The following is a 15,856-nucleotide window of genomic DNA, read 5'->3' as shown; positions in this document are numbered from 1 at the left end:
GGACCTTCAAGAATGCTCAGCTAGCCATGGGAGCAGTTAAGGGCACTCACCCATTTACTGAGGGCAATCTTATTTTTATCAAGAAAAAATTCACATGTCGTTTTCTATACTTTTGAGATTATTTTGGCTCCACAATAGTTTTTAAAAAGGAGGGAAAAAATTGTAATTCTGATCTATTCTAATTGTAAGTGAATTTATCCGACTGCTGGCTCGCAATTAATGCTTGTGATGGATGACTCTGAAACCAAGACAACAAACAGCTAGCTAGCTTAAAGGATCAACAATGAAAAAAGAGTGAGAGCCATATTAACCACTACCTCCAAATCTTACCCCGTCGGCAAATGATTGCCAACAAGTCTGCAGTCTGCACGGTAACTCCACAACATCAACGATCCAAATTCCTCCATTTGTCCAGTCATCATACCATCAGAAACTCGATCTGACATACATACACATGCAAACACAGACACAAGCGTCCCACGCGGTTATATTATTGTGTGGGGGTCTCCCTCTCTCTTTGCCCAAAACCAACACAACAACGCAACAAGACAGAAGAAAGAAGAAGCAGCAACGAAAGCAGCTCTACGCATCACCACCAATATAAGCACAAGTTTAGAGACCCTCGCAGGCTTTTTATATACAAGCACTTTCTTCAAAACTTCTTTATTCCTGTTAGCCGGAAGATGATGAGCATGCTTGGAGTTGAGTGTGATTTGAACCTCAGAGAGACTGAGCTGTGCCTAGGGCTGCCTGGTGGTGGTACTTCTACTGTGGCTGAGCCGGAGACTAAGGCTACCGGAAAGAGAGGCTTCTCTGAGACCGTTGATCTCAAGCTCAACCTTCAGTCCAAGGAAGATCTGAATGACAATGTAAAAAATATTGCTTCCAGGGAGAAGAACGACCTCCTTTCTTGCACAAAAGATCCAGCAAAGCCTCCAGCCAAGTAAGCAGGAGTCTATATTGTCCTCTCCTCTCTTTTTTTTTTCCTGGTTTTGGTAATAATTAAAAGTCGAAAAGGAAGTAGTTTTGTTCATAAGCACATCATATAGATAAGCACAAAATATCGATAGAGGATCCACCCTCTAATGTGTAACCCCCAATTTTATTTCTAGAGTAGGTTCACCCAAATTGCGAAATTATGTTTCTATGCTTCTTTTCTTCCTTTTATTTGGTTTTGTGGATATCGTTTGATATTTTAAACAGTAATTAGGGATTTTCTAATTTTTGTAGGTAAATTTACATGCACTAATAAGATGATTGTCTGACAAATATATGTATATATATTGGGGGTAATTAATTATTTTTAAACCATTATCTTCAGGGCACAAGTTGTGGGTTGGCCACCAGTTCGATCATACCGAAAGAACATAATGGCGCAGAAGAACACCAGCGAGGAAAATACTGAGAAGGCAACCGTCGGTGGCGGAGGCTGCAGCGCTGCATTTGTGAAGGTTTGCATGGATGGCGCTCCATATCTTCGTAAGGTGGATTTGAAGATGTACAAGAGTTACCAAGAGCTCTCTAATGCCTTAGCCAAGATGTTCAGTTCCTTCACCACCGGTAAGTTGGCAATATATGATTGATTCAACTAGTTATTTTATCTCTTCGACTTACAGTACACTGAGAACTAATATTAAACCAAAACCCAATTTGATTACTTAGAAAAACAAACAGAAAAAAGGAATTTAATAAGTAGAAAAGGAAAACTTCAACAAAGAAGTCAGCTGCATGTTTAACTTGTTCATTTAGAAATTGTAGTACTACCTTTTTTCAGATCTTGATCAGAAGTTCAGAACTATAGCAATTTCCTTAAGCCAAAATTAGTCTTAGTGTATATAGTGAAATTATACTTTTTTTCCCTTTTCTATACAGCAATTTTGTGTATTAAATTTCTTTAAATTATAGAAAAAAAATATTTAAACTTAAATTCAAGAGGTAGCATATGTAATAAAGTTGACTAAATTCAGGTGTGAAGTCGTTGTTAGTCGATGATCATTACAACCTAGCTAGCTTGTTAATTGTCACTTCAATGTTACAATATCTTGTTAACTGTTTAATTACTTATCACATATAATATTTGATTGAAGGTTACTATGGGGCCCAAGGAATGATAGACTTCATGAACGAGAGCAAGTTGATGGATCTTCTTAACAGTTCCGAGTATGTGCCAACCTATGAAGATAAGGACGGTGATTGGATGCTCGTGGGTGACGTTCCATGGGGGTAAAGTTGTTCATACCTTATGTGTATACAAACCCTAAAACAAATAATAATTACACAAAAAATAAAATAGAATCCAAGAGTAATGCTCGTTTTCAAATAATGAAGCTGCTACACTTGACTGACAAATATATTTCCCTAATTTGTATGCAGGATGTTCGTTGATTCATGCAAGCGCTTGAGAATAATGAAAGGATCAGAAGCAATTGGACTTGGTAAGTACCCACATAACATTCTCGCTTTTAGGCTAATTTATTTTTCTCATAGCATGGTCTTTGTAATTTCCCTATATTTGTATGTAATATTTACCTCTTTAATTAATTCGATGGAAAACCCAACTCTATTCATCCATATATTTCTTTCGGTTACTTTTAGCTCCAAAAGCTATGGAGAAATGCAAAGGCAGAAGCTGAGCTCGATCCTCAAGAGAAAATGGATCGATGGAGGGAGAGCTGCAGGGTGTGTTCTTTTGGATGTGTCTGTACTTTATGTGAGGATGGTATGTAAATGGTAAAGATGCTGGACATTTGTAATAGACAAGAAGCAATAAACTTAACCTAGTGGTCTGGTCTGCTGCCTTGTTTATTGCTATTTGATTTCTTTATAATTACCCAATTATTTTTTGTTGTTGGCCTTGTTGTCATAGTTGGTGTGTGTTTTTATTCCTTCAAATTAATGCTACTTTTTTATATATTATTTTTTCATCAAAATATTCTTGATTAATTTTATGATCAATTTCCTTTCATGTGTTCAAATCAATAATATAAGGTATTGTATATTTGTATTGATTTTGTAATATTTTTCTTCTCTGAGGCAAGTGAGCGAAGGGAACAAGGCCATGTGCATGTCGATGGGGGCTTTCATTCATGACCTTTAATTATACTCCATTTGTTTAATTATAAATTCTGCTAATAAAATATATGTGTATCTGAATCCGACTTGTGAATGTAGGCTGTTAAGTGAACGTGGTTGGTGTTCCATTATTATTTTTTTTTTTTTCAGAAGGTGTTCCATTATTTGGGGTATGGTAATTAGTTATAACGTATATATAATTATACAGTAGAATTTTCTTGTAAGTGTCGTCTGTATGTTGATTACTATGTCATTGAATTTTATGGGATCACTAACATTTGACAATAATTATGTAGCACTTATCTTTTCAAGATAATGCAAATCACAAGTCTATGGGTTCTCTCTCTATCACATTATAAATGGCTTTTCTTGGATCTGACATTTTGGCAGCCCCAAGTTTCATCTTTTGCATGGAAAACAATTCTTTTAGACAGGTTGGTTTAGTATAATAAAATTAAAAACTAGAATCGAATGATCGGAAAGGAAACAAACCCGGCCGCTATTTCTGAACGAGGATATTTAAGATTATTAAAAAATTTTAAAATAAAAAAAATATAAATGATAGAATTTTATTTTCTAGAATTTATGAATTTTCTTGTTTGATTAACCTAAAAGAACAAGAGAACTTGAATACGGAATTTTTATTTTGTGCATTTTTAATTTCTCTTATTTAACATTTTGTAATCCATTCTTATTTACTTGGCATCAATCCCTTTATACTTGAAAATTCTTCAAACTTAGCCTCATGTTTTGATGAGGAACTTCCAAATTCCAAGGGGTTAATACAAGATGAGGAAGAAATGGATCACACAAAGTTAAGCAGAAGGGATTAAAAGTTGACCACATGAGCATTACAAAGATGCATGTGTAAGAAGGATCTATAAATGACTTCTTTCAAGTAGTCATTTGCAATTTTCTCTTACATGCATTGGTAATGCACATGCTGTGCATTTCTAATCTCTTTCATCTAGCTATTTGTAATTCATTTCTTCTTTATTTTACTTAAATATCTTGAAATTTGAAAGTCTTTCGCTCAAAACTTCCAAAGTGAGGATTTACAAATAAAAGCTAAAACCCCCGATTTTGGTATAAAAAAGTGGATCGTATTGAAAACCCTTATTTTGAGGACCAAAAGAAGCTGCTAATTATAGGGTAACTAAGTCATTCAAATGCTATATATATTGAATGGAAACTTAGATGTAAAAGGATGGAATGGGTTGGTTAAAGAAAGAGTCGAAAGACAGAAAAGTTATATAGGGAAAATGTTTAATACTACTTTTTTTTATTTATCACAAGTTTGTAAGCCAGTTTGCTTGTTTTGATCTTCTTATAACAATTTTTCTCTAATCCTAGAAACAACTTATTATGTTTCTGGAAATCGGCATCGTTTCTTTTCCCTCTAATCGTAGACAGTTTTGAAACCTGCTAAAAATCTTGCAAGTAAAATGTGTATTTAGTCATCTGCGCCGGAGAAGTTCTTATGGAACTACTCAAATATCAAAATCAGAGGACCAAATTCATTACGGAAATGGTTGGGCTTGCAAGCCCAATCATGTGCACCTATGTTCAATGGGGATCTTCTATACTGATTACTGAGGTTAAGCATGAAGGGTCGCCGTTCGACAAAATCATACGTCTAAAACTCAAAAACTTTGACACGGTCTAAGAAGGTCGAGATATGATTGGACCGAATTACAAAATCGCTATTTTAAGAAGTATTATACTATTACGTTTTGGATCCGATTTGTGACACCGATGAATTACACGACGGTGATCAGAAAGGTTCAAAAGTCGTGGTAAATCATCCTATGATTGTAAAAATATAGTTCATTGAATTAATAATTTACAATGAGTACAAAATATATAGGGCTTGACATAATCCACATGTGGAAGGAATCTTACAATAAATACAATAGTAAAATTGCATTCCTAAATCACGAAGAGGGTTCCGGTTATTGATTCTATTCTAACACTAGTTAGTATCCTCAAGCTCTGTACGTTTCTCTTGATCAATGAATATTGTACCGTTTCATAAAACATTTGTCCGTATTTAAATATTATCCAATAACAAATATCTCATTCCACGACTTCTCTAATTACTATTTAATCTAAACTACATATTAATAGAACTCTCTTTGTTAACTAAAAGAGAGTGAAAATAATATTTAGTCTTCTATCACATCTAAAGAGGAAGGGCAGTAACGCAGTTTCGCAAAACAAAATAACACCTCTTATTTTAAAAATTAAAAAAAAAGAAAAAGAAATATATATGTATATATATATATATCTCCCTCTCCCCACTCCCACGTTCTCTCTCTCTTCCTCTTTCCTTCAATTTTAAAAACAAAAATAAAAAAATTTCACACACACTTTACGTGGGGATGGGGTGTGCGAGCATGTACTAGTTGTAATTAAGATTTGGGGGGACTACTCTACCAAAGGTCATTGTCAATCCCGTATATAATACACACAACGACGCAAACCACAAAAATTGATACCATAACAATGTCATATTAACATTTGGACAATAATATAGCAACGATCTATCAATCCCGCAACTAATCGATTCTATAACAGTAAACACTAACCCACCTCTTCATCTCTTTTTCCTCTGTTAAAACTGGTTGCGTGTCCTTCTCTACGGGAAAGGATCCTCTCCGGATCCTGAAGTTTGGCTGCAAGCCTTGCCTCCAACACAGCCGCGAAGCCATTGTAGCTTCATCTTCTTCCTCGAACAGGTCCGCAAAGCCACGATCTCAACTTGCCTCGAACGGGACCGTGAAGACGGCGGTGCCGTCATCTCCTCTATCTCCGCACCCTCTCAACCCCTCCCGCCGTCAACACCAGTCGCCGGGGATTCGATGCAGAGGATGCGATGTAAATTTCAAGTGCTTCTAACAATTACTTGTGTGAAATTGTTTCTGTAAAAGCTAAAATCACTTTTTGACAACTAAAAAGAATTCTGATGCACAATTTTCTATCCTCGTTCATGATAGTGATGGAGAAAGATGACAATGAAAACTTACAAGAAATAAAAGAAAATTAGTACAACGCTTATGAGCAAGAATATTTTCTTACAGAACGAGTCAAACAACAAAATTGGTTTTTGCAACACTCCTAAACCACGCCCTAGATCTTCAACGAGCAAATTACTTTTCACAACAAATAACTAATGTGCCTGCGTATACAAGTGGAGCCCAAATAAATGGGTTTGGGCCTACCGGGCATTGTTTCCTTCTTTTTGTGAATACAAAGAATAATACTTGGGTATTGATAATGTACTGACTTTGTCATGTAATCAAAAGATGTTATGTGTGTTTTGTTACGGTCCAAATATTATGTGTGTTTAGACGTTCAAGCAAAATTAAATATATAAATTATTTTTGTAAACGATAAATTTAAAATATTATTCGACCAGATTACTAAATCAGTATTATCGCCAATTTCGCAATCTTCAAGCAACTCTATTTTGGTCAAAAGAGCTTATTCTTCCCCGATTCCTGTTTTAGAGCCCAATCGGAATATAATTGCTCGCTCGAAGCGGAATTCACGATATTTTTATCCGGGAACCTAAGCACATATGTGCGCTGAGAAGTATCACACTCAAAAATAATTTTTTTTTTTTTTTTTAAACAAATGATATTATCCACCCTAAAGGGGGAGGGGTGGGCTTAGCCTCATAATGAGCTAGGAATAATGTGGTTCAAATTCGTCTTTGACAATAATCGAACTTAAGATCTCTTCCTCACAAGCATTGTTCTAAAAAGTTGTTGATAGGTGCATTATTTATCATATTTTCATGTTAATTATCCATAAGTTTTGTTAAAGAATTGATTATAAAAGAGCCTTATTACTTCCTTTCCTTAATTTCAGCCAATCTGCACACTTAGAACGTTTTTGGTGATAATTCGACTTTCCGGAGGGGTTTTGGTGCAAGGCCAATTGGAGAAGGCTAAGAGGTTGAAGCTCATTGTGTACGAATTTCATAATTTTCCTTGCAGCCATATTCATTCCAGTTTTACAAATCAATCCTGCATAAGTTGTTTTCCTGTCAGAACTGCGCAATTGTAGGAGATTGATGATTTGAAGGCTTTCCCAATTTTTCATAGTGGCGTGCGATAGATTCTTGAAAGATAAGAGATAAAGTTACGTTTCTTATATTTTTATGCAATTTTCCAGAAGATAAATCGACTCCAAATTTGGCGGGCAAGACAAATGACGTATTCCCAAGTCAAGAAGGATTCTTTCCTAGTTTGTGTCATTAATTGTTTAGGAGTTTGTTTTATTTTAGGAGAGTTTCTCCCAGACCTTTTAGGATTTTTCTAGTATAAATTAGGTGTCATAAGCTCTCTCTAGAGCATCCTCTCGACATCACCCCACACCATACTACCATTCACCATCGTCGTAATTTGTGAATAAGAGCTTAGGGACGTGCTTTGCCATGGACTCTGGGTTCTATCTTTCTTTTATTTTTATTTCTATGTATAACTAAGTTATTTTCTAAGGTTTATGATGAAGCCATGACATGAATATTTGCAAAGTACTTTGTTAATTATTATACGATTATGTGCCATGATATATTCTTAATCTTTGTGTGTAATTCTAGATTCAGATTTCTAATGATTGATCACCTTTAGAAATTTTGCATCTAGATATTTAGATAAATCTATGAGGATGACCAATCAATTAGGTTTATTGGAATTAAGATTAAGAAGATTAGACAAGCTAATGAGGATGACCAATATCAAGCTAGTCCTACTTGGTTGACATGATTCTTCTACGCTTAATGGGTTTTTATGTGTTTAATTGTATGCCTAACCAATATGATAGAATTATCATATAGAGATACAAGAATTGATGTCTGACCACAGATTAATTCATACCTTAGAAAGAACAACCCTTAACATTGGCATGGTAATTGGATAGTAGTTGGCTCTAGGAAAAGTAAATAAGATTGTTATTGGTGAATTCATGACCTTGGGTTCTTTTATGCCGTGTGTGTTTATTTAAATCAATTGTCTTCTCCTTTTTTTCTTGTTAATTTTAGTCTTACTCAATTATTCAATTCAATCTATCATTTGTTTGTTTTATTAAGCCTAGTGTGATTAATCGATTAAATTGGTGTTAAAGCAATCCATGTGGGATCAACCTCATAATTGCATATATTACTATAATTGATTCATGCGCTTGCGAGTTTTATTTGGTTCAAATTAATCTATTATTTAGGTTAGTTTAAATATCCATCAAGTTTTTAGTGCCATTGCCAAGGATTGCCCCCTAATCCCAATTCAGCTTGTTAATTGCGCTTTAATTAAAATTTTTTTTCATTCTCTATTTTTATTTTTGTAGTTATTGTTTTCTATTTTTTATTTTCTGTTTTATATTTAAAAAATTAAATTAGATCGGTAGTCTTCTTTATTTTCCTATTCAATTCATAATTGAAGTCCTTTACTTAATTAGAGTCTTCTGTTTGTGTAGTTAGTACTCCGTGAATTATTTGGAGTATAGTTCTTTAGTTTAATTTATCTTTTCCGTCAACTAGTTTTCTTTCTTCACTATTTTCAATTATCTTTTTGTAGGCGAATGTCCGATGGCTTGGCATAAACAATTTCCAACAGAACATTGGCCTTCTCGTTCTCAGTTTGACTTTATACAAGAAGTCACACCTGTGGAACCTAAGAGAACTTCATGGGAAGAAGATTTTTGCACTGATGGTTCAAGCTAACATGCAGTCAGCATACACCCACTCAACTTTTGCAAATTCTCCAGCAAGGGGAGCAAGTAAATAATCGAGCAATCACAAATTTGGAAATAAAATTGTTGCAATATTGAGTGTAAGAGACAGACAAATATTTCCAAGTGAACCCGAAGCTAATCCGATTGAGCGAGATGCGTTCCATGGAGAAGATAGTGCCTACACCACATTGAGAAGTAAGGAGGACTTCGAGAACGAATTGAGTGAACTAGCCGTAGATGAAGAAAACAAAGATTATTCAATGTTGGAAGACCATTTGCATGATCCAATTAGTCAAATCACTACCAACGAGAAGTCACTTTCTGAAGAAATTCAAATTGTTGACAGTGTTTGAAGAAAATCCATCTCCACCAAAAAAATTTCGAGTCTTACATCTTTGAATCCATTTATCTTAAGGTTCCAAATTCATTGATTCTACATGAATTCAAAGATCCTTTTGAAGTCCACTGCTCAAATTATGGAAGAGAGATTGGTATTGAACCAAAAATTGAATTTGCACATGATCAACTCTCTTCCATTCTGATGGCCAAGATATGGTAGAAGAGACAACAAAAAAAATGAAGAAGAGAAAGAAGTCACGAGCTTTGAAATTGAAGAAGAAGCAAAAATATGTAGTGCCTCATGGCCTTGTATCCACACCAAATTTCAAAGTTACAAGATGGAAGAAAAGGAACAAGAAGAAGATGCATGGAGTAGTTCCTCATTTCAATGATCTACAATCCTCCAATTAATTTCGGCATTGTCTAGCTCATGACTATAAAGAAGCGTTTCTTAGGATGTAACCCAAGTTTTCTCTTTCCTTTGTTTTCATAGTATTCCATTTTGTTTTTGGAGTCGGTTTTTAATTTTCTTCATGATTCCTGGAACATTGGCTATCCAAAATTCAAGTTTGGGGGAATTTATTACAAGGCATCTCACATCACACTTTAATGTTGTTCATTCATGCTCTATCGAAAAATCCAGGGAAGTTTTTAAAACCCTATCTTTACATGTGTTATTTGTTATGTTTTCTATGTTCTAAACATTGAGGACAATGTTTAATTTAAGTTTTGAGGGTGGAGATTTAAGTTTTTAATTGAATTGAAGCATAAAAAAATCATTGACATATTTCAGTTTTGTGAATTTGAGTCCAATTGGGTGCTTAGTTTTCTTTTGTCTTAATAAATTTGGTTGAACCAAAGTGACACGTACAGTATGTACATGAGTGGGAGTCAAATGTTAGTCAAAATTGGGTAAATCATCTTTTTAAATTTTGTTTTTCTTATTGATTTAGTCTGTCGTTTTTCTTTGTTCAAATTGAGCTGTTTGTGTCCATATTAGATTAGCTTAGTTAGTCGTTTGGCATTTTGGCATTACTTTTCAAAAATTCTTGTCATGAAAATCAATCAACTGAAGAAAAAAAAATGTCAAAATTCAGAAAGATTTTATTTTTTTTGAGCCGTATTCTTTTAGTTAGACCTTCCATAAGTTAATGATAATACTTGCTTTTTTCTAGGTTATAAACTTATTTGAATTGGTTCTTTTTATGTGAAATTTCAGTTGTTTTATATGGTTAATCAGATCCTTACATGATCATTCTCAAGTTTATTTTATATAAACAACCAATGTTAGTATAACTAGCTCTTAACTTAGAGAATTATATGTGGATTTTAAGTGAAAACTTATTGAACCTTTGTGAGATTTTGAGCCTCTTGCATATTCTTTCTTGTGATTTTCATGATAGCATTATCATTCACTAGAACTTACTTCAATATCTCTTGATGCAAAATCCTAAGTCATGCAACATTAGGGAGATGATTAAGGCTATCTTTGGACCATTTGAGCTTTTCTAGCTAGCCAACCCATTCATTATTTTTCCTAGTTATCCCCTTTGAGCCTTTATATAAGCTTTTTTGTTCTTAACGTGAATTTTTCTTACCTAGCCTTACATAAAATTATCCTACCCTTTTCAAGAGAACTAGTAGAGCAATACTTTAAAGAGAGTTTTGAAGAATGCAAGGTTTTAGATGAAGTGAGGAATAAAGTAAAATGTTGAACACCTTGTGATGAAAAGAAATACGTTTGAGGGTTTTAAATAGTAAAAAAAATATGTTCATAAAAGATATAATGAAGTGTGACCAAAAAAGTCATAGCCCTAGGGTGCTATAAGGATGAATCAAGGAGATCCAGGGTAAAGAGCCGCAAAATTGGGCCAAAATAAGCACAAAGAAGGTGCTATGCATGTGTGTACATTGAAGATCTGTTAAATCATGCCTTGCGCGTAATGTTTAATATCTCTAAAGTTCATTATGTGCTCATTATTATTAGTTCTCTTGACTTTGTGTTTTCCGTACTTTTTGTTGTTTAGCCAATTACCTTAGCCTAATGTTACAACCTTGTCAAGATCTTTGATCTTTGGTGTTGCATTGATTTACATTAGTGGAGAGATGATATGAGCAAGCTTATGGGGTTTTATATTGCTTATTATGATCTGAGTGAAACACTTTACCTTTAATGTGTGATTTTTTTCTGAGTGATATTCATGGTAGAGGATTTGAAGTGGAAGCTTTGGTTTGCATATACTTATCCGGGTTGAGTAAGTTGTATTGTTATTGGTTATTTCACTCAATACACTTGAGAATGTTGTGGTTAATTATATTTTGAAAGGTGTTTAATTCTCTAAAGTTTGGTGACCGTTTTTAGATTGCACTAAGTCTAATTTATGGAAAGGTCTATTTTCTCGTTGTCTTTTATTTTTGTTTTGCTCGAGGACTAGCAAAAGCTAAGTTTGGGGGTATTTGATATATAGGTGCATTATTTATCATAGTTTCATGTTAATTATCCCTAAGTTTTGTTAAAGAATTGATTATAAAAGAGCCTTATTACTTTCTTTTCCATAATTTCAGCCAATCTGCAGACTCAGAACGTCTTTGGTCATAATTTGACTTTCCAGAAGAGTTTTGGTGCAAGGCCAATTGGAGAAGGAAGCTAAGAGGTTGAAGCTCGTTGTGTCCGAATTTCATAATTTTCCATGGAGCCATATTTATTCCAGTTTTACAAATCAATCCCGCAAAAGTTGTTTTCCCCTCAGAATTGCGCAGCTGTAGGAGAATGATGATTTGAAGGGTTTCCTGATTTTTCCTAGTGGTGTGCGATATATTCTTGGAAAGATAAGAGATAAAGCTACGTTTCTCATATTTTTACACAATTTTCCAGAAGATAAATCGACTCCAAATTTGGTGCGATAGATAGATGATGTATTCCCAAGTCAAGAAGGATTCTTTCCTAGTTTGTGCCATTAATTGTTTAGGAGTTTGTTTTATTTTAGGAGAGTTTCTCCTAGACCTTTTAGGGTTTTTCTAGTATAAATAAGGTGTCCTAAGCCCTCTCTAGAGCATCCTCTCGACGTCAACCCACACCATACTACAATTCGCCATCTCCTCAATTTGTGAAGAAGAGCTTAGGGACGTGCTTTGCCATGGACTCCGGGTTCTATCTTTCTTTTATTTTTATTTCTATGTGTAACTAAGTTGTTTTCTAAGGTTTATAATGAATCCATGACATGAATATTTGCGAAGTACTTTGTTAATTATTATCCGATCATATGACATGTTATATTCTTAATCTTTATGTGTAATTTATTCTAGATTTGGATTTCTAATGATTGATCACCTTTAAGAATTTTGCATCTAGATATTTAGATAAATCTATGAGGGTGATCAATCAATTAGGTTTATTGGAATTAAGATTAAGAAAAGTAGACAAAGTAGTGAGGATGACTAATATCAAGCTAGTCCTACTTGGTTGACATGATTCTTCTACGCTTAATGGGTTTTTATGTGTTTAATTGTATGCCTAACCAATAGGATATAATTATCATATAGATACAAGAATTGATACCTGACCACAGATTAATTCATACCTTAGAAAGAACAACCTTTAACATTGGCATGGTAATTGGATAGTAGTTGACTCTATGAAAAGTAAATAAGATTGTTAACGGTGCATTCATGACCTTAGGTTTTCTTGTGTCATGTATGTTTATTTAAATCAATTGTCTTCTCCTTTTCCTTGTTAATTTTAGTCTTAATCAATTATTCAATTACTCAATTATTCAATTCAATCTATTCTTTGTTTGTTTAATTAAGTTTAGCGTGATTAATCGGTTAAATTGGTGTTAAAGTAATTCATGTAAGATCGGAGCTCGTATTTGCATATATTACTACAATTGATTTGTGTGCTTGCGAATTTAATTTAGATCATATTAAGTTATTATTTAGGTTAGTTTAAATATCCATCAGCGATCTAGGTGGCGCCTAGATGTTGGGCGGCGGTGCTCCGCCATGATTAGCCCAAAATTGTTTGTTAAATCGACAAGGATATTAGGCAGTGTAAGGTGGCTGACTTGATGGGCTGGGCGGATGCTAAGCGGTCTGGGAGAAAAATCCAGCGATTATCACAGCCGTCTGTCTCCCTTATCTCGTCGTCTCCCTCCCGGTTTGCTAGAAGAAGAGTAGTGAGAGAGAGAGAGAGAGAGAGAGAGTTGTAGTCTTGTAGATGAGAAGTCTGTAATTGCAGAATGGGTGACGACGACAGTTGTGGAAGAAGTTTGTGCAATTGCAAAGATGGATACGGCAACAATGGCTTTTAGCAGTTGCAGCTTTAGGCTTTAGCCAGCTTTAAGTTAGGGTTGTCGGTGCTGTTTTGTTAACATAAGGAATGCAAGCCCAACCTTCTATTTAACAAATTTGAATAAAGGCCCAGTAATATGGGCTTAGAAAATGGCATAAAAAAATAGTCTACAATTTAACATATAAGCTTACATATGTATTTTGATTTTGAAAAACAACATATTATTGAATGTTTATTTGTACACTATATAGTAAACTTAATTAATTTATAAGATTTTTAATAAATTTACTTAAATCTGCCTAGTCCATTTAGATTCCTGCCTAGGCTGTAACGACCCGGAACAGAAGGGCAATTTTGTATTTTCACTATGGTTGGGATAGATATTTTGAAATGTTGCTTTTTGGTCTTAATTGGTGTGCCCAAGGGGGCCCACCCTCTTGGTTTTGTCCCCGACCCAATTCCACTTTCCTTATATCTCTCTCTTTCTCCCTCTCCCGGTGGCTTCTCACTCAGGTCTCTCTCATCTCTTCCTCTCGTAAGTCTCTTTCTCTATACTTACCTCTCCTCTCCGAACCACAGACACACACAAACAACGACGACGTCGACGACGACACCACCATTACATTCTCCTCTCTCTGCAAGTTCCACGAAACCTGGAACGACGAAGGACACCAGTATATCGTTGCACCATGGCTGCGCCACTATACACTCTTCCGGTGAACCCTCGACACAGGTAAGCCCTAGAACCTATTGGGTTGTGTTTTAGGGTTAGATTAAAGTATGTTTTAAGTTGTTTCACTCGTTAGTTGCAGAAAACACCTCGTTGTGACTTTCCCAGATTCTGATGAAGAATGCTGTGAATTCCAGCCATTTTCTGGCCAACTCCGGCCACCACACGACTCCAAATTGGTACGAATCTCTTCCGCTCTCTCTAAGCTTCATTTCCATATATTGTACGTTGAAAATGGTGTAGAAATGAGCTCGAATAGAGCTCGGGAAACCTTGCCCAGATTCCGGCCAACCCACGGCCTGAAACAAGGTTGACCTTACCCGATACCCCTAAACCCGGATCCAAGCCCAACTATTACCTGGCCCAAACCTTTGGGCCATACTACTGGCCTAACCCAGAGTTTCAGCTCACTAAGCCAAGCCCAAACCCAAACCTTTGGCCCAAGCCCAGAAACAGGCCTAACCCAGACTAAGCCCAACCTAGAACCTAGATCCGACCCGACCCGGTCGGATCCCAGATTCCAGTCAGCGTGTAGGTTCGAACATGGAGCACATGCCCTCTACTGGAGGTACTGTGCTCCGCTTCCGTCCACGACATTGTCGACGACTTTTTCGGCCAACTTGTAAGCGACTCAACTCGGCACGTGGCGGCAGGTGCCATAGCGCATGGCCTTCCAAGTTGCCTCCCCGTGGCTGCGAGTGGAGGTACTAAGGTTCCCTATTAGGTTTTTCAACGTCCTGAATCCGTTTATGACGTCCGTTTTCTGAAATTCAATCGTTTTAGTATAGTTTTATTAATTGGTCCCTTTATGTGCTTATGTGCGTTTGTTAGTGGCGTTTCCGTCCACCCTAGTTCGCACAGCCTTTCGACGACGGAGTATCTATGAGTAGACCCCTTCCAAAATGCATGATTTTACTATTAGAAATGCATACATGAAAAATATGATTTTACAGCTACGTTTTATGAAGCGGTTATGAGAAAATTGGATTCATGCTTTATGAAATAACATGCTTCACTGGATTTATGCTCATTGAGATATTCATGAATATGATTTAAGGTATGATGTTTAAGCTATTGAGCTCTGTTAGGGCTGGAAAAAATTCCCGAAAATCCCAAACCAAATCGAAAAAATCCAAAACCCTAACCGAAAAATCTCAAACCAAAACTATCCTGAAGTTTGGTAATCCGGTCTCAAAAAATATTGAAGTATTCAGTATGGGATTGGTTGCCAAATCCCATTTGTTCGGTAATCCCGAAATCCCGAAATGTTTTGTTTCTTTACCTTTCAGTTCCCACTTCCCAACTCAAAGGCAGGAGCCTTTTGGCTCCCACTAATAGAAGGCAAAAAAATAATATTAAAAAATAAAAAAAAGGAAAGGCAACAAAATTGGCTTTCTGGATTTCCATGATCGATTTCTGCTTTGCATGTTCGATTTCTTTTCTAATTTGCGTGCTCGATATGCAGGTCTGAATTGAGTTTATTAGTTTTTTCTATTAACAAGAAGCCAAATTTCTATTGAATTGGAATCCGGAAACCATACCGAAATCCCGAAAATATTTCAGGAATCCCGAAATTCAAGAATACCCAAATTTCAGTTTGGGATCGGGATTTGGATTTCCATCCCAAAAAGAATCGAATTAGGATCCGGGATCCCATTTTCGGGTCAGGATTCCATACCGATCCAGTC

General features: G+C 35.5%; 1 protein-coding gene across 2 annotated transcripts; it reads left to right on the top strand.

The window, feature by feature from the left end:
• The first annotated feature begins 439 nt into the window (after positions 1–439).
• Positions 440–2,843, top strand: LOC125477279 (auxin-responsive protein IAA14-like). Of its 2 annotated transcripts, XM_048584231.1 has the most exons (6): positions 440–597; positions 674–943; positions 1,322–1,560; positions 2,088–2,223; positions 2,374–2,435; positions 2,596–2,843. In XM_048584231.1, exons 1-6 carry the CDS (start codon positions 455–457, stop codon positions 2,631–2,633), a joined length of 888 nt encoding a protein of 295 aa, XP_048440188.1. In that variant the 5' UTR covers positions 440–454; the 3' UTR covers positions 2,634–2,843. The 2 variants fall into 2 exon arrangements, with proteins under 2 accessions (XP_048440188.1, XP_048440187.1); XM_048584230.1 differs by having other exon boundaries at positions 479–943.
• Positions 2,844–15,856: the final 13,013 nt, after the last annotated feature.

Source organism: the organism of the source record quoted next, unplaced genomic scaffold (genome assembly GCF_019419815.1).
Source record: "Pyrus x bretschneideri cultivar Hongxiangsu unplaced genomic scaffold, Pyrus_bretschneideri_v1 Contig21, whole genome shotgun sequence".
Lineage (NCBI taxonomy): Eukaryota > Viridiplantae > Streptophyta > Magnoliopsida > Rosales > Rosaceae > Pyrus > Pyrus x bretschneideri.
Note: the sequence above shows the minus strand (reverse complement) of the source record. Positions and strands in the feature narration are given on the sequence as shown.